The sequence below is a fragment of the Solea senegalensis genome, linkage group LG2, assembly GCF_019176455.1.
Source record: "Solea senegalensis isolate Sse05_10M linkage group LG2, IFAPA_SoseM_1, whole genome shotgun sequence".
Taxonomy (NCBI): domain Eukaryota; kingdom Metazoa; phylum Chordata; class Actinopteri; order Pleuronectiformes; family Soleidae; genus Solea; species Solea senegalensis.
The window spans coordinates 22,845,800-22,866,238 of record NC_058022.1 but is presented as its reverse complement, the minus strand read 5'-3'; the positions used below and the strand labels follow the sequence as shown (position 1 = coordinate 22,866,238).

The following is a 20,439-nucleotide window of genomic DNA, read 5'->3' as shown; positions in this document are numbered from 1 at the left end:
CTTAACAAAGAATCACAAGAGCATATAATTACTTAATAGTGAAGAAGTTGGAAGCTACTTAGTTCATTAAAATAAAATCACAATAATATTGTGTAAATATTGATTGATATGTCAACATGCACAGTTGTTGAATCACAGACAGCACGTCTCTGTCAGTTAATTAATTAATTAATTAATTAATTAATTAATTAAATAAATAAATAAATAAATAAACAATTAAACAAGTGATTAATTAACTAATTCACCAATTATTTATTAATTAATTTTAGTATTATATAAAAGTACCCGGAGGGAGAGTTTGTGGTTTCAATAAAGGCCAAAATTTGCAGACTTTCATGACTCATACTAGCCAGAATAAAATATGAGATGCTATTTATATAATTTTTTTCTGACAAATGGTTGGTGGGGGTAGCTCAGTGGTTAAGACTGGTGCCCTGTGTGCAAAAGACATCATGGTCGCAAGTTCAACTCCACCCCTGGCAAGTTGTACTCAATTCCCTTGTAAGTTGCTTTGGATAAAAGCGTCTGCTAAATGACATGTTTTGAGTACATTGTGTTTGCTTTCGATAGATCTTTATTTTGGAAACCTGAAATAGGACTGCTTGGTTTGGACCATTTGAGTAGAATTGACATAAATGAGAGAATATCGGTGCACTTCATTTAGGAGCGGCTGATTTGACCATGGGAAAGCCAAGTGACAGCTGGCTTGACTGCTGTTTCGAGCCATAGCTTGGCATAAAAAGCATTAGGTTCTCAAAATGCAATGCTTTCCGCTTTAGCTCTGCGCGTTCCCTTCAGAGGCATGCAATTCTCGGCAGGCACGCAGAACTTCCGGCCACTTCTGAGGGGGATCCCAAGGGATCCCATGAGTATTTTATGTTGCTGGAAAAAAATGACTACAAGGCAGAGGGGGCGGTGCTCTTTTCAGTTGTTATAATACATCCATGGATTAACATCATTGAGAAGCTGTGGTAATAATTATTTTATCCCACCTACTCATGTAAAACTAATCCTGTCTGTTTTGACACCACATGAAAGTGTTTTTCCAAAGTTATTTCCAATGGTTTGTTTTGTTTGTTGTTGTTTTTGTCAGTGTTGGGGAACAACTATAGTGGCAATAATTTGATTGATAAAAATAAAATAATAAAAAATAAAATATTTTTTTTTTACATTCTAGAACGGGGCACCACCCTGAAAACAGGGAAAAGACAGTCAAATTCAGTCTTAAATAATCACTGTAATTGACTATGATATCAAAGATATCCCAATTTAACAGTATTAAAGGTATGAATCCGAGCACAGACGCTCTCAACCCCCATTTGTCACAGTATTCATGATAGCATGGCTGTAGAGACACGTGTTTGACGCAAGATGGCGCCTATGAGGAGACTCTCTTAACAATAGTAAAACAAATACAAACGTGTGGGTGCGCAATCCAACATGTTCAACACAAAGGAAAGTTTATAAAACACAGAACCTTAACCTAACTCTGCCCAGAACACTTTGCCTCTTACTGTGAGCTGATAACAAGTTTTGCGGTCCGTCGGGTCCGGTCCAGTTCGTTGGAGTCGTGGAGCGTGGAAAGGCCGTGGTGTGGATTCTCTGTGTCGGTAGAGGACGTCAGTTTGGGTGTCAGGTACGGAGAGAGATGTCGGCCCATGTGCGGACATCGCAGGGAAGAGGATGGCAGCTGGAGGCTGCAGAGTTTCCATCTCGGTTCCGGAAGGATGCGTGGTTTCTCACTCGGGCAGTGAGTGTGAAACTGGCATGGCTTCTTCAAAAAGGGCCATGTGGCATGGGGCCACATGGCCGGAGCTCTGGACTCCAGGGCCCTGGGGGCCCTTTTGGTGGCCCCCGAAGGAGAGGAGCACCAGGAGAGCAACATGAGAAACCAAAGAGAGAAAAACAAGAAGAAAAAAGAGGAATGTCTGTCCTCTGGTTTTATAGTGTTTTCAGGGATAAGGCTTTAAAACTCAAATCAGACTTTTGAAACTGCATGTAGGCCTCACCCATGAAGAACAATAGAATAGTGGATTACAGTAGACATCTCAGCCCCCAACAATCCCCCCTTTTGGTCTGGATGGGATGCCAGTCGCAGGGTTCAGAGAAACCGAAGGGCCTAGATGCCGGTGTGGTCTGCCAGTGTTCACGGCTGTCAACAGTTTGGGTTCTGAATGGCACAGTCCATACTCCAGGGTCAGTGAAAAGACCAAAGTCCATTGGTCCCTAGTGGGCACAGTTCATGGTCCAAAGGATTAACAGTTCAAAGTAAGAGGGTTGTGTCTGGGCAACCTTGAGGCACATCTGGGCAGATGTAAGCTAAGCTAGCTGGTTATATACACATTACAACAGTCAGAAAACATACACAATCACACAGTCCTTAAGTTCTTGCTGTTGGTCCAAGAGAGGCACCTAGGGAAGGGTTAGGTGCTCGGTGGAAGGGACTGCAAGCAGAAAGGAGACAGGACAGTGTGAGGTTGGCTTAACCTCAAAGTGGTTAGTACTAGCCAAAGAGTTTCCAGGCTGTTTTGTACATCAGTAAATGAAATGTGCAACGAGAGCCGTGATGGCCAAGCAGCTAAGGAGAAAGCCAAGTGCAGTAAGCTAGATTGTCGCTATAACAGGCCTGTTTAGGTGATCAAGCCTGTGGTTTCAGTGCTTTTGGGACTGAACCTCACCATTTAGTTCCCTCTGAAATAAGTTGCTGCTGGAAGATGGTGTTTACTGTGATGTGACCGTTAAAAGGGCGTCCATGCTCTTGATGTCCCAGTCTTGTTGATTGGAGTCACGGTGAGTGGAGGCCTAGGTCATCAACATGCTCAATGGTTCCAGGAGGAACCCTTGAAAGAAAAACAATCTACTTTTGGCAGGTTCACCTTAGTAGCTGTGTCATGCCGGTCACGCCATTAGGACACCATCCACTTTACCTGAGTGTTTGTGTCTGGTTTCTTGAACAGACATGCAGCCCTGGCACATTTACTCAGATGCAGAAATTCTGAGACTACACAGATAATTGGTTATTGGGACAAACCCAATAACTATCTTTGGTTTAGGTGCACAGGTTCAGAGTCAGGTAAAATGAGGGATCCTTGTGTTGAAATGCGAGGGGGTGTTTCAGTTGCACATGTGTGTTGACCTTTCCAACAATCGACGTAGAGTACGGATTTCAAGTGACACACATACTCTAGTTAGATGATTAGAAGGTTCAGTAAAAGTCCTATCTCTAACCTGTAGGATTCAAAGATAGGTATTGCACTGCCAAGACTGCGTGAGAGGTGTACCTGAGAGACAACAACCAAAGTGGTGGTGGAGGTAAGGATCTATTCGACCAGGTCAAGTGGGACTAAATAAGGAGGGTTTTACCGCTACTTTAAGTCACTGACGGGAGAGCTGACTTCTCTGTTCAAAGTCCTGCATTTGAGTCCTAACTACACACAAAAGTTTCAATCTTCTCAGACCCTCTGACAGAGTCCTTCTGACATGCAATGATGTTGAGTGTTGGTTACTCCTAATCAACCTAATAGAATTATTGAGCTGGTTCTTATAAATGGTTGGTGCGTGCTGAAAAGGTGGAGCATGCAACCTTGTGAGTAGTAGGGATGTAACGATAACCGGTATTACGATAAACCGCGGTAAAATTCCAGACGGTTAGTAATACCGTTTCAAATTTTAATTATCGTTAAAACCGTGATTGATTACCGCAACTGATTACTGAAAAACTCAGTGATACTGCTAATTTCCTGGAGAAGCAGCAGCACCTGAACGCCACTCGCTCAGAAGCGGGTACGCATGCGCGGGTATGTTTGCACTGTCTGTCCCGTGACAACATGGCTGAAGCGACCTGCGCTCAAGAGATTTTCCCCCCCAGTAAGAAAACTAGATCAGAAGTCTGGGCATATTTTGGATTTTTAAAGGATGTTAACGGGAAAATAATCGATGACAATCTACCTTTGTGCATAAAATGCCAAAAAAAAATCTCCGCGAAGGGGGGTAACACCTCCAACTTGATGAGCCATCTACGTGAACACCACCCACTACTTTTCAGCGAGTGTAAGGTAAGTCAGCAAAAACGGTATTTCGGAATAGTGGGAAATGTCATGGTTTGTCTGTAAAACGGTCCTATTTTCTCAATAAAGGAAACCTAAGTTAAGTGTTACCTTACGTTACTCCTGTAAAAATACATGTTATTGGGCGCTATCAGCGAAAGCGAGTAGTGTGCAGACGACACGTACCGTAGCAGAGCAAAATGTGTTTTTTTTTTTGTGCTGTGTACGACTGCTGCTACTTAATTATTATCCGACACAGAGTGAGGAGGACCTGTGTGTGTATGTGCGTGCGTGTCAGTCAGTCAGATGATAATTATTATTATTAATAATAATAATGATAATAATAATAATAATAATAATCATATAATATAAAAAAGATAATACCACATTTGCTTTTCCCCTATTTACAGAGTGGGCGTAAAGCAAGCAACCCCAGTGCTACAGCTACAGGTGCCACAGCAACATCATCTACAGTTACACAAACAATACCTCATTCATTTCAGGGGCAGGCTGCTTATGCACCTTCATCAAAAATGGCTAAAGACATCACTGCAGCCCTCTCATATTTTATTGCAAAAGACATGATGCCGTTTCAAATAGTTGAGAGGCCGGGCTTTCTGAGGCTGATGAAGGTTGCTGTCCCACATTATAAAGTTCCATCACGGAATTTCTTTTCAAAGACTGAAATACCCCAAATGTTCAACAACGTTAAAGCTAATGTTGTACAAAGTTTGGCTCAGGGTACATACTTTGCTGCAACTACAGATATCTAGACTAGTACAAGCGGGTCTGGTCAACCCTACATCAGCTTCACTATCCACTACCTCAACACAGACTGGCAACTGCTTTCACACTGCCTGGAAACACAGTTCTTCCCAGAAGATCACTCATCTGACAACATAATTGAGTTTCTTCATAATTGGAAGAATGGGGGATCAACAAGGAAGACCTGGTTTGTGTAACGACAGACAACGCAACTAACATGGTCAAGGCTTTTGAAGGGTTCACAGATCTGTGGCTTGGGTGCTTTGGACATAACTTGAACCTAGCCATCTCGAAGGCTCGAAAAATTCAGAGGGTTGACACAGCAGTCAAGGCCTGCCGTCATCTGGTCCAAGGCTTCTCACGGAGCTGGAAGAGAAGGAGAGGACTGAAAGAAAAGCAAGCTGCCTTCAACATGCCACAGAAGGCTCTCATCCATGATGTAGTGACACGATGGGGATCAACATATAAGATGGTTGTGCGTTTCCTCAGCCAACAGCAGCCAGTCTGTGCCACATTGGCTGCAGAAAGAGGAACATGGCATTTAATGCCTAAGGACTCGCACATAACTGTCATGGAACAACTCTGCCAGCTCCTTAAGCCCCTGAGCAAGTTAACTGATGCACTTGCCTCAGAGACACGTGTGACACTGTCAGCCATCAAAAAAACCACACACTCTGTTGGATCCAGTCCTCCACTTCTGATGTAGCAACTTCAGCTTTCTGCTGCTCTGCATACTTCCCTTGGTCTTCCGCAGTTTCTGTACTGGGCTAGGTGCAAGGAGAATTGACCTGTGGCCTATAAGTGGTCGCAGCTACCTGTGTAGGCTGGGACAATGCACGGGGAAAAACATCCGGTGACTAACAGTACCGCAGTTCCTGTAAACTGGACTAGGCGCAGGGAGAATTGACCCGTGGCCTGTTAATGGTCGCGGCTATCTTTGTAGGTGGGGACCATGCACAGGGAAAATCGTCCTGTGACTCACTAGCAGGGTGCAGGGGAAAGTCTGCCTGGCCTGAATAAATAACAATCACAGCTCTACAGCTGGGTTGTGCATGGGGAAATGTCCTCCCACGACTCGCTAGATGCCACAGTTCTTGTGAACTGGGCTCGGCGCAGGGAAAGCTCCACCTGGCCTAACTAAAATATACAGCCACAGCTCTTTGTAGCTGGGCGGTACACAGGGGGAAGTCCTCCCGTGATTCACTCAATGCCACAGTTCCTGTGAACTGGGCTAGGCGCAGGGAGCTAAACTGTGCGCGGTTATTGTGTCGGTTATGTTTAACTAACTGCGAAAGAGGTGTATCAGAGATCAAACCACTTAGCACACACACATTAAAAGTATTCAAATCTTATCCAATTATCACGATTGAATGGTTGTTGAGTGTCCACCAACAATCAGGCACCAGTCAATAGCTTAGCTAGTTAACAATTTCCACCAGGTTTTGGTGATGGACCTTAAGAAACCAATCAAAAATCATAATAAGCTAGGTTGCATGCCAACATGCTAACACATGCTAATATGCTAACACGTGCTAATATGCTAACACGCGCTTAGCAGTAGCAATACACCATTAGGAAGGTTTGGTTATCCCAGCAGTCAAATTCAAGGACTTTAGGAGACAAAGTTGGTATATTTGAGAGCCTCACACGGGGCACCATTATGTTGGGGAACAACTATAGTGGCAATAATTTGATTGATAAAAATAAAATAATAAATAATAAAATAAAATATTTTAATTAAATATTTTGAAAAATTAATTAAATGTTAATTCATTCTAGAACGGGGCACCACCCTGAAAACAGGGAAAAGACAATCAATATATGCCTTTAAAATCAGTCTTAAATAATCACTGTAATTGATCAAAGATATCCCAAATTAACAGTATTGAAGGTATGAATCCGTGCACAGACCCTCTCAACCCCCGTTTGTCACAGTGTTCATGTACAAAAGACACGGAGCATTCCTTCATGTTAATAAAAGTAACAATTTATTAAATCAAACAACAAAATTAATTAAACAATTATATTCACTAAAAGTGAACATTAATGTAGAATGAAAATCTATTGGTTGAATCAACAAATATCACTTGCTAAGCTACAACAACACAGGCTATATACAACATAAACACCAATGTGTGTATGAGTGAGTGTGTTTGTGTGTGGGTTTTTTAAAATATATTCAAAATATTTTATTTTATTTAAATTTTTTATTATTTTATTTTTATCAATCAAATTATTGCCACTACAGTTGTTCCCCAACATCAGGTTTTATTGGAGTAATAACAGAGCAGGTTTTTTGATATGATGACATAACTGATATTTTCTGATATTTCCAATCTAAATTATATGTATCAACTAGTTTGCTACCTTTAATCCTCTGGCAATTCTCATTCACACTCCTTATGTTGTACAATCTACAGTACACTTTTTAATATGGAAATAAATAAATAAAATAAAATAAATTAAAATAAAATGAAATAAATCAAATGGAAGTTCACCAACAGGTTTTCTTAAATATCCTGTTTAGATTTGAATGTTTGCTGCTCCTGTAAGAGTGCAAACTGAGTTTCAAGGGAAACAATGCTGCTGATGAATTACATTTGTAGGTGGAACTCAGAATTACTGCATTTCCTTGAACTCAGATTTCCAAAGAAAACTTGGAACTTGGAGCTACCTCACCCACCCCGTTAGGATTTCAAAATGGCTCCCGCCTTACAAACACTGCTACTCTTACCGTTAATAGCACTTCTGTCATTTGTTTCACAGTAAATCAGTCATACATAGTCACATAGTACTGTTTAGTATTTCACCATAGACATGTTGCTTTGTTTGTGTGCACAAAATACTGTGTTGAGGTTATCGACTGGTATTGCTAACAATGGTAAGTCCAAGATAGGTTTGTGTCCATGGTTCTTTACGACTTCTCAACTGGAATGTGGTGAACCACAGGGTGATGTCGCTCAGTTCAGACTTGTAAATGGAAGGCAGCCTTACAGTATGAATGGAAATCACATTAAATCTGTTTCTAACAACCATATTTCTAATTTGTCTCCAGTTGTTAAGACACTGGCTTGCATTGACAGATCATGATGCTCTTCGAGGGAGGAAGTGTGTGCAGGACTGGTGTCGGCCCACACTGCTGCCCTTTCTAAGCTCTCCTTTGTGTGACAGCGCCATGTAGTTGCCAGGATGAGACAGAGAGGAGTAGGTGGTGTAATGATTCTCCTCCAGGTTCTCCTTCAACAGGCAGTCAGAAGAAAACTGCTCCTGGATACGACAGGCAATTATCAAACTATGCTTCTCCATATTCCATGTCCATTCACACACACACACATACACACACACACACACGTACAGTGGTACACACGTACAATTTTTCACTCTGTTTCATTGCAGCCATTTTCTAAAATCAAAAAAGGTCATTTTATTTCTCATTAATGTAAACTCAGCACCCCATCTTGACAGAAAAGAAACAGAAATGTAGAAATATTTGCAAATTTATTAAAACAGAAAAACTGAAATATCACATGGTCATAAGTATTCAGACCATTTGCTTAGTATTGAGTAGAAGCATCCTTTTGAGCTAGTACAGCCATGAGTCTTCTTGGGAATGATGCAACAAGTTTTTCACACCTGGATTTGGGGATCCTCTGCCATTCTTCCTTGCAGATCCTCTCCAGTTCTGTCAGGTTGGATGGTGAACGTTGGTGGACAGCCATTTTCAGGTCTCTCCAGCGATGCTCATTTGGTTTAGGTCAGGGCTCTGTCCTGACCAGTCAAGAACAGTCACAGAGTTGTTCTGAAGCCACTCCTTCATTATTTTAGCTGTGTGCTTAGGGTCATTGTCTTGTTGGAAGGTGAACCTTCGGCCCAGTCTGAGGTCCTGAGCACTCTGGAAGAGGTTTTCTTCCAGGATATCTCTGTACTTGGCCACAATCATCTTTCCTTCAATTGCAACCAGTTGTCCTGTCCCTGCAGCTGAAAAACACCCCCATAACATGACGCTGCCACCACCATGTTCACTGTTGGGATTGTATTGGGCAGGTGATGAGCAGTGCTGGGTTTTCTCCACACATACCATTTAGAATTAACGCCAAAAAGTTCAATCTTGGTCTCATCAGACCAGAGAATCTTATTTCTCATAGTCTGGGAGTCCTTCATGTGTTTTTTGGCAAACTCTATGCGGGCTTTCATATGTCTTGCACTGAGGAGAGGCTTCCATCGGGCCACTCTGCCATAAAGCCCCGACTGGTGGAGGGCTGCAGTGGTAGTTGACTTTGTGGAACTTTCTCCCATCTCCCTACTGCATCTCTGGAGCTCAGTCACAGTGATCTTTGGGTTCTTCTTTACCTCTCTCACCAAGGCTCTTCTCCCACGATTGCTCAGTTTAGCTGGACGGCCAGGTCTAGGAAGAGTTCTGGTCGTCCCAAACCTCTTCCATTTAAGGATTATGGAGGCCACTGTGCTCTTAGGAACCTTGAGTGCTGCAGAAATTATTTTGTAACCTTGGCCTGATCTGTGCCTTGCCACAATTATGTCTCTGAGCTCCTTGGGCAGTTCCTTCAACCTCATGATGCTCTGACATGCACTGTGAGCTGTAAGGTCTTATATAGACAGGTGGGTGCCTTTCCTAATCAAGTCCAATCAGTTTAATCAAACACAGCTGTACTCCAATGAAGGAGCGGAACCATCTCAAGGACAATCAGAAGAAACAGACAGCATGTGAGTTAAATATGAGTGTCACAGCAAAGGGTCTGAATACTTATGACCATGTGATATTTCAGTTTTTCTTTTTTAATAAATTTGCAAAAATGTCTACATTTCTGTTTTTTTTCTGTCAAGATGTGGTGCTGAGTGTACATTAATGAGAAATAAAATGACCTTTTTTGATTTTAGAAAATGACTGCAATGAAACAAAGAGTGAAAAATTTAAAGGGGTCTGAATACTTTCCGTACCCACTGTATATGTATGTATATCGTCCTATGCACTCCCAATATATCAGCATATCAGATATTGGCAAAAAGTCCTGTATTGTGCATCCCTAGTTTGAACCAGGCAGTAAAGCAGGTGTGAGAAGGGGTTTCATACCGTTCCATATGCCTGTCCTTCTTTACTCATACAGAGGAAAAAGCCACTCTTGACTCCTTTGATTCCAACAACTCCATGTTTCATAGCAAACACTTTGAGCCAAGCTTGTAGATGAAAAAAATGCAAAAGTAAAGAAATATTTTCTGAATGGTTATACACAATATACAATAATTGTTCCAAAACCATGGTGGTGTGTGAGGACTGAACTCACAGAACTCAGTGGGATTGTGGACTCCTCCAACAGAGCCATTGGGCAGAATCTGAAGATGGTAACCAATCCCAACACGGCAGTAGAGCAGCTGCTGTTTTACCCTTTCACCTACTGGATGAGAACCTGGATTACAAAGAGAAAGACTAATATTACTATCTTTTAATGAACAAAGTTTACAAAGTGTTTCAAATGCAGGAGAAATAAGATTTTCCAAATGTCAGTATAAATAAAAAAAAGAAAATAAGGATGTCACATAAAACTGAGAATAAGAAGAAACAACTTCTAAAAGAATTCAAAAAATTAAAAAGTAATAAAAATCTTAATGTTATCTCCTCAGACAGCTTGTTCCAAATCGAGGGGTCCTGATGGCAAAAGCACAATACTTTAGATTTAAGCCTAAATTGACCTGAGGATCAGCTGGCTAATACTGGGTCAAAATGTCTGTTATGTAAATCTGGACCTGACTTTGATGTGGTGCCTGTGGTCAGTGGGTAGACCAGGTTGACCTTCAACCCAAGGATCAATCACTGGCTCCTCTTGTCTACGTGCTAATGTGTCCCTGGGGAACACGCTTAACCTCAACACTGCAAGCTGTGTGTGCAGAATGTGAATGATGTGATAGGAAAATTGTTGCATATACTGTACATGTGTTGTATGAATGTTAATATGAATGAGTGTGCATGGGTGAATGGCAAAACTGTACTGTACAGAGAGTGTCAAGACGAGGAAAAGTCCACAAGCCAAAATGTACGGGGTGGAGTGGCTTAGTGGTTAACCTGGCTGATTGCACTCAATTCCATTGTAAGTTGCTTTGGATAAAAGTGTCTGCTAAATGACATGCAATGTAATGTATTAGTTGTATAGCTTTGTTATGTAGAGCAACAAAATGGGAAATGTTCACATTAAAGAGGCTGAAAAATTGTTGACAATTAATTTAACAATTTATTAATAATTGATTAGTTGTTGCAGGCTGAGGTGCTTTTAGTCGGCTCAGCACAAATTATGGAACAGTGGCTGTTCACTTTTGCTGAAATTGTGTGTGCTGTGATTTTACAAAAAAAAAGAAGACAGAAATTGTTTAAAACTCCATGAGTCAAACAATACAGATGCTGCTGCTAATGATTGTTGAGTTTACAGGTGCATTCAGTGAACCTTTTAAAATGCATTATTTCGGCTCTCTACTTTACAAACACAGCTACAAGAATGTAGGCAGATCATTTGTTGCTGTACATAGATGTCTTACTGTTGTCATAAAGGGCAAATACCTAAATCCATCAATCCTAATCTAGCAGTATTGTTGCCAAATGATTTTTCACAGAATTCTTTAAAAGTCCACTCAAACAGTACAGAAGATGGGACTGGAAACAATAGAGTGTCATGATACAGGTTATGGTTAGATACAGATATTATTCCTCTTGCAGAGATGACAAGGCTATCATTTAATGCAAATGCATTAAAAAGTCTTTCCATGTTTCGTGGTGACTGATTGCTACAACAATTCATGCAATTGATGTGGACATGCCACAACACACCATCAATTGCATTAATTGTTGTGGCTGCGCGCTCTGTCGCAGCGGCTCTGAGCCCTCTCTTTCAGTGCTTGTCAAGCTGTGTAGAATTGCATTACAGTGCAAACACTCTGTAAGCAATGACTTTATTGACAGACACGGAATACTGGTGGATATCGCCAGGTCCCCAGGCTCTACGTGGATCAGTATCCCCGCAGGAAGAAGGCGGAGATGGCGCAGAGAGAGGAGAAAGAAGCGGGACTGCCGAGCCGGTATCTTCATACAGTTAAGGAGACCTCCACACAAACTGCCATTTCCCAGCATCTTCCTGTCCAACGCCGGATCCATCGTAAACAAAATGGGCGATCTCAAACTTCAGATCGCAACAAACACACTCATCCAGGACTGTTGTATGCTGCTGATCACAGAGACCTGGCTTAACCCTCGCATATCGGACTTAGCCATCAAGCTAGCAGGCCACATAGCTCATCGCCAAGACAGGAACAACAACTCCAGTAAGAGGATGGGAGGGAGAGTATGCTTGTGTGTGGACAATAACTGGTGCACCAATAACACCATCCTTGACAGTCACTGCTCACCAGACTTGGAATACATAGCGATTAAGTGCAACTGGTTTATCTCCCCCGGGGGGTTTCTGTTGTCATAGTGACGGCTGTGTATATACCACCAGACACTAATGCCAGCTCAGCCTGCAGCCACTTGTACAACACCATCAGCCTTCAACAGAATAAATATCCAGATGCTGTGCATGTAATTGCAGGTGATTTTAACCATGCTGACTTGAAAGTAGTACTTCCTAAACTATACCGACCCATCAAATGTGCCACCAGGGGCGTACTATGGATAAAGCCTATACTAATATCAAACAGGGCTATAGGACTACACAGCTACCTCACTTGGACTCCTCTGACCATTGTCTCTGTTCCTGACCCCAGCATACACCCCCCATCAATACTGTTAGATCATGGCCTGATGGTGCCTCACAGCAGCTGCAGGAGGTTTTGAAAACACCAACTAGGATATTTTTAGACACCAGGACCTGGAAAAGAATACCTCCACTATACTCCTACTCCTCCTGCTACATCCAACACTATCGAAACTGTCACAGTGAACAGGTGTATCCGGGTGTTTCCAAACCAGAAGCCAGGGATGACAAAACAAGTACAAGTGTTTGACCGGATGGTGTGACAGGAAGGGCGCTGAGGGACTGCACAGATCAACTGGCTGGTGTTTTCACAGAGATATTCAACCAGTCCCTGTCCCAGTTCACAATCCCACCCTGCCTGAAGTCCTCCACAATCATTCCACTACCACAGAAAACCACCGTCAGCTGTCTCAATGACAACTGGCCAGTGGCTTTTACACCCATTATTATGAAGTGTTTTGAGAAACTGATCCGGAGTCACATCACAACTAGCCTGCTAGGCACACTTAACCCATGTCAGTTTGCTTGTAGATAAAAACGGTCTACAGAGGATGCCATAGCCACAGCTCTTCACGCTACACTGTTACATCTGGAACAAAGGGGGAGCTACGTCAGGATGCTCTTCCTCAATTTTAGTTCTGCTTTTAACACTATTATACCAAACAGACTGGTGGAAACACGTCTGGACCTTGGACTCTCACAACACATCTGTTACTGGATCAAAGACTTTCTGTTAAATCAAAAAAATGTTAAATAAAAACCCTGAAACTACAGAGAGCGCGAGAACTTAAACCTCCACCAGGTGTGCTTGAAATCAGGATTCTTAACCAGATCACAAACAAAATCTAAATATTTCTTGCTATTGCCGTAACTTGCATCCCCAGAAAATGTCTGGCAAATCTGTCCTTTAGTTAGTATTATGGTTCTCATAAATGGTGCTTTCATGAGGAGCTTTTTAAAACGAATCAATAAAAATGCACCTCTGCATGGGTGAAAGTGCGTAAGAATCCATGGTTTTCTGCAGAAATTGCTAACCTTCTCGTAGAAAGGGAAGCTGCCTGGGTCAAGGCAAGGAAAAACTGAGGTTGACTGGCTCCGTTTTTGACAGCTGTGGAATAAATGCAACTCTTTATTTAAAATATAGCGAGTGGAATAAAATAAATAATTGGATACAGTGCTCACCTAAAGAGAGTAAGGCAAAAAGAATTGGTTCAATTGGAAGGGGAATTAAAACAATTGGAACAAAATCAAAAAATTAGAGAGCTACTTAGGAAGAAAAATAATTAAATAAATGAGATCTATATAAAAGAAGTTAGTTTTTACAAAACAAAAATGCTAAGAAGGGGGAGGGAAAGCCAGTAAACTATTATTCTCTGCTGTCCCCCATTTTTCCTTTCACCCCAACCGGTCGAGGCAGATGATTGCACATCTCTGAGCCTGGTTCTGTCAGAGATTTCTTCCTGTTAAGAGGGAGTTTTTTCTCTCCACTGATGCCTAGTGTTTGCTCATTGTGTGAACGGTTGGGGTTCTCTGCTCTCCTTGATGTTGTCTATGTACAGTGCCTTGAGATAATGTATGTTATGATTTGGCGCTATACAAATAAAATTGAATTTAATTGAATTGAATATTATCTTATAGGCTAAAAAAACAAGAAGTGGAGAATTCAATTTATAAAATTAAAAATCTTATTACTAATACTATACACTACAAATTAAATGAAATACAAGATTGTTTTGAAATTTTTTATAAAGAATTACACTCCCAACCTTAAATTGATGGAGAGAAAATGGAAGATTTCTTTCAGAAGATTAAGCTGCCTAAATTGAATAGTGAACAAAGTCGGAATCTTGTAGCTAAAATAACAGAGAAAGAAATTTGGTTAGCCATATCACATCTTAAATCAAATAAGGCTTCAGGTCCAGATGGGTTCCCTTCTGAATGGTACAAAGTAATGGAGGGTTCTTTGTTCCCCATGTTTCAGTACACTTTTAACTGGGTTCTTAAAGAAAAAAGTATACCCCCCTCTTGGAGGGAGGCGGTAATATCATTAATTCTTTACCCATATACTAACCAAACATGTGGGATTGTTACCACAAATTATTAGCCTTGACCAGACGGGTTTTATTCGAGGTAGACAAACTCGGGCTAGTATTAGAAGGACGTTACACATAATTAATCATATAACAGAACATGATTTAGAAGCAGTTTTAGTGGGGCTGGACGCAGAAAAATATTTTGATTGTGTAAATTGGTCTTTTTTGTATAGAGCTTTGGACAAATTTGGATTTGATAGTAACTTTATTAAAACAACAAAGCTCTCTATGATAGCCCAAGGACGAGAATTAAAATTAATGGGGCTGTGTCTGATCCTTTTCCTTTGGAACGAGGAAAAAGACAGACAGGGCTATCCAATTAACCCTCTCTTGTTTGCGATCTTTGTAGAGCCCCTGAGCCAATGGATCATTCAGGATGACAATATTAAAGGAATAGTAATGAATAGGGGAAAACAAATTATTTCGCTCTTCGCTGATGATGTGTTGGTGTATTTATCGGACCCCAAATATTCTTTGACACAGTTATTTGTACTCTTAGAACAATATGCATCCTTTTCTGGTTATAAGCTGAATTTTCCAAACACAAATTCTCTGTTTCAGAAACAGCCCCTCAATAAATGTTAAAAATAAGTACAATTTGAAATGGGATACGGAATCAATTAGATATTTAGGGGTAAATATTCCAATGGATTTGTCAAAGTTGTTCTCACTTAACTAACTCCCCCTCAGCAAAAAGATTAGAAGATGGGATCTTATACCTTTCTTTAATTTTGGAGCACAAGTGGAATCTGATAAAATGGTTATTTTGCCAAAATTGTTGTATCTCTTTCAGTCTTTCAGACCAACAATTTCAGGAGCGGGACAAGCATATTTCGAGGTTTATTTGGCAAGGACGGAAGCCAAGAGCAGATACCAGAGTTTACAATTGGCAAAAAACAAGGACGGGATTGCTCTCCCTTGTTTAAAAGATTACTATATTGCTGCTCAATTGATGCCATTAATATGCTGGTGCAACCCAGAATACTGTGCAAGATGGAAGGAGATTGAAAGTACTATATCAGAAGAATTTCCAATACAGGCGGCAATTGGTGATAAAGACATTATGAATAATTTGAAGGAATTGAGTAACCCATGGCTATGTTTGTCACTTAATATGTGGAATAAGGTAGAAGCTCAAAACCACCTGAAAGAGGAAGTAAAGGTCTTGAGATTGTGTGCATTTGTATTTAAGAGATGGGTTTCGCAAGGTTTAACAGCATACTGCACATTTTTACACAAGAGGACTATGAATAGCTTCCAAAATCTGAAGAGGCAGTTTGGCTTGGATAAGGACGATTTTTTCAGATTCCTACAGGTCAGGCATTATATTAACAAAATACAGAAGGGGTGTACACAAGCGGGCTGGGACAAGTGTTTATAGAGGCTTATAGTTCTGGCACTAACCAGAGGCTAATCTCAAGAAGGGGTTACAACAAACAAAATGTGAATGAAGAAGATTGGGAGAAATTATGTGAGATGCAATGGAAAACTTCCAGCTCAGCTGTATGGCGAGAATTTTGCTGGAAAAACTTTATCAGGTTTTTTATCACTCCAGCACAAAAGAGGCACTACACAAATTCTTCTGCATGCTGGCGACAGTGTGGGTGCCTTGAAGCAAACCATTTTCTCATGTTCTGGTCCTGTGCATCATTGATACCATTTTGGCAGGAGGTGTGTAACATTTTACAAACCGTTTTTCAGAAGGACATTCAATTTAAATTTGAGACTTTATATTTGGGTGTCATAATCAGAAAATGTTTCTTCTAATGTATATATATGTATATGTATGTGTATATAATGAATATTTATTTAAGATGGAAAGGATTACCTTTGCTTTGAGACTGCAACAGGGAACTTTTTTGGAAAGATCGATAACCTATGTCACACCAATACGACCATCATTTGTCTAAAAGGGGGTTTCTGTGTCCTTTATGTTTTCCTTTATATTCCCTCGGTAGCACAGGATAGAGATAGACACGGATAGCAAGCAAAGAAATCCTTGAAGCCATCAAAGGGCTGAAGGATGATTTCTCAGACAGGTTTGATGTGCGCCTGCACAGAGTGTGTTAGGAGAGCAGAGGTCCGCATTTCAAACACAGAGGACGAGGTGGTTACACGCCAAGCTCATTTTTGATACCTTGAACACGAGAAGAGAGAGCTGCAAGATAAAGCCATGGACCAAGAGGCAAGGTCCAGACGTAATAACCTGAGGTTGGTTGGCCTACCAGAGACAACAGAGGGGGGAGATACTTGTGGCTTTCTTGAGAAGTGGATCCCAGAGACAGAGGCATCACAACACTAACGTCTGCTGTTTTTCTGAAGAGAGCCCATCGCTCCAGTCTGAACCGAAAACCCGATGCACCCTCAAGAGCAATCATAATGAGGTTCCTGAATGACAGAGAGGTGGCCGTACTGAGAGCAGCCAGAGCTAAAAAGCAAGATAAACAAGTACGCTTCTACCAAGACCTGCTGGAAGAAGAGCACAAGAAACAGAAAAGTTTCGACACATTCAGACAGAGGCTTCGTAGCTTGGGGATTTACATGGCATGCTCATTCCTGCTAAAATGTTGGTGACCTACAAGGACGAAACACATAGTTTTGGTAAACCAACAGAAGTGGAGGAATTTACGCTAATGTGAAACGTTGCAATGACCATGGCAGTGAATTAGGGCAAGTAAGTGTGTTTACATGCAATGTTCTGTGGGACTTAACGCTGCAGTCTAAAGTAACATGTTACAATGTTTATTTTGCTCGTTTTGTTCAGACAAGAATGGCTAATCCTTTTTACATAGTCAACTTTTTATACAAGGTTTAGAGGCCAGCAGCTAAAACACTAGCTTGAAACAACATTTTGTTTGGTTTTGTTAAGGGGATATGCCCCACTTGAATGTTGTTAGAACTGTTTGGAAGATAATAAACCTGATTCAAGTAGATTAAACTGCATATCCCACAACGCATAGCACGGGTTGTTTTGTTTCCGGGTCACTGACGCCGTGAGGTAATCTTGCGGAGTTTTGAGATGACGGCCTTTCCATATACTTTTGCCTAATATCAAAAGGGGTGTTACCACTAGTAGCATTTTTTACTCACATACATAAGGATGGATAGATATGTCTTTATAAATAGTGGAGGGAGATCCATCTAGATGACTTTTACTGAGAACTCAATATAATGAAATCTCATTCATCAAAGCAAAAGCTAATCTTTTAAAACTCAAGCAAACTATTTTTGACCAAGGGGAAAAGCCAGGAAAAATTTTAGCCTGGAACATAAAACAACTTCGAACTGAAAGAGCTATTACTGTATTGAAAAAGCATGGCGCTAATGATATTACTGACCCTATTAAAATCAATGTGGCATTTAGAGCCTATTATGGAACATTTTAAAGCTCTGAAAGGAATAAGGAAATTTCAGACCAGAGTATCTTCTTAAGCAATTTAAATATTCCTAAAATCTTGGAGGAGGAGAGGGTGGCTTTGGGGAAAGAAGTCACTCTCGAAGAAATCTTGTTGTTTGTGGAACCTTTCGGGAAGGGATTCTTCCTCCCTTCTTAAGGAGTGCTTGGAAACCTGGAAAGACCAATGATAAATGTGAAAACCTAAAATGTGAAATTTAAAAATGCTGTGTAAAATTTTAGAAAAAAGATTAGAAAGTCTAATACCTGGAGTAATAGATGGAGATCAAAACAGATTTATTTTGGGACATTAGGGATTTCATAAGGTAAGAAGAGTTAAATATTCTACATAACCAGGGAGAAGTACCAGATACAGCCTTCCTCTCATTAGACGCAGTGAAGGTGATTGACAGGGTAGAATGGGCATTCTTGTTTGAAATACTCGATAGGTTTGGACTCAGGAATAATTTTTGTAATTGGGTGAAACTTTTATATAGAGTGATAATGCGGAAATAGTAACTAATAATAATCTAAACCAATTCAAATGAATAGGGGGTGTAGACAGGGTTGCTCATTATCACCTTTATTATTTATGATTGCAATTGAGCCTTTTGCAATTGCAATAAGACATCACTCACTGATCTCAGGCATATTTATAGGTCAAGTTGAACATAGTATGGCTCTTTATGCTGATGATGTCATTATTTTTCTGAAAACAATTGGATAAATCCGTTCCAGTGCTTATGGACCTTATTAAAAGATTCAGCAACATATCGGAATACAAAATTAACTGTCATGATTCCCCCTCACAGTTCTTCTCTCCCTCCTTCTCATCACATAACAGCCTCTCCCTCCTCACCAGCTCAACTCCACTCACCTGTTCACAGCAGCTGCCCCTGATCAAATCAGCCCACTATATATACTCCTCTCCACCATGCAGTCACCGCCAGATTGATCTGTGTCATTCGTACTAGTCTCTCCAGCGTTTTTTGGACTGATTCCCCGGTTTCAACCCTGCCTGTCCCAGACCTGTCTGCTCTGTTTCTGTTCCGGTGATCGACCCAGCCTTCTGCCCCTGACTACGGATTCTGCCTGCTCCCCGCCTGTCTTCGGTCTGCTTGCTGTGACTGAACAGCTCAGCCTCAGCTCCATTTCCTGCTATGTCCTCAGAGTCTGTTTGCTGCTTCAGCCACAGGGATCACAAGCTGCACCCCACGAAGCAAGTTTATACAATTGTGCCGTCTTTCAATAAAAGTCATTACCAACTGTCTGTGTGCTGCATTTGGGTCCTCCCCTGACCTGTTACAGTACAATATAGCCAGACATGGACCCAGAACACACGCCTGGGTCTAGTTGAGGATCAGCTCCAACGCCATGAGGCAATCTTAGCCTCCACCACAGCTGAGGTTCGACAAGCAGCGGCGAATCAAGAGCAAGGTATCGCCGCGCTAGCCGCCCATGTTCAGCAGCTCACGACCGCCACACCGGAAATGAGAGAGAGACATCGCGTTGGGAACCTCTGTCTCTACTGTGGTCAAGTGGGGCACTTCATCTCCAAGTGTCCAGCAAAAGGCCTGGGCTCGCCAGTGAGGGAGGCTGTGTGGCTCGCAGTCCTGGCGAGCCACACATCCAAACCCTCCTCCAACCTACGTCCCCTGTGCCAAGCTTGACCACTGTTGCCTGGGATTTAAACTGGCTACCCTCTGGTTTACTGCCACAGGGTGTATTTTCAAATTAAAATGTATATTGTCTTGACCACTGGTGACAACAAATCGGCCTCAAACAGCTGCTGTGTGCAAAAAAAGTTAAGGCCTACCATTCCAGGCTAATAATAATAATGACAATAATAACAATAATAATATGATTGAGAGGCCATCAATAGGGTTATCACATAATAACCAACGTAATAACCTCGGGCCTCTGGACCTAGGCCCTTTTAGCAATCCATCCTAGCAACCAACATTTATCATCCTTCACTTTACCTTTCCGAAGGGATTCCCTTGTGTGCTGCTTCCAGAGGCCTCGGAGGTGAGTGCTGAAATTCTCAGGTGAAACTGCTGTTTTTTGTGCCTTCGCTCCAACTGGCCAAAGACTCACACTGAAAACCAGCAGCAGAAGGAGGGAAACATTCATAGTGAAAAAGCCGACAGCAAAGCACACACCCTACAAACAGGCATGTCCAGTGAGAAACAGCCACAGGCTCAGAAGGAGTGAATGTGTCCAGCAGGGCCAGGTGAGGCCTCTTCGTTCTCTTACTCTCACACTGAACTCACTGCCTCCTCTGTTCATCTCCTTCACACCCACTTACTCCTTTTATCTCTTTAGTGCCTCTGCCTGCTCTGACTGACAGGGACACAGTGAGATTTGCCAAACTTTCATACATAATC

At 41.5% G+C, this 20,439-nt stretch overlaps 1 protein-coding gene across 1 annotated transcript; it reads right to left on the bottom strand.

The window, feature by feature from the left end:
- Window positions 1-7,022: 7,022 nt before the first annotated feature.
- fgf9 (fibroblast growth factor 9) lies at window positions 7,023-10,274 on the bottom strand (the record flags this gene model as incomplete). The annotated part of the gene is made up of 3 exons (XM_044019462.1): window positions 7,023-8,078; window positions 9,901-10,004; window positions 10,112-10,274. Coding segments are annotated over 3 exons (450 nt in total), but the record flags the coding sequence as incomplete, so codon positions are not given.
- Between the last annotated feature and the right edge of the window lie 10,165 nt (window positions 10,275-20,439).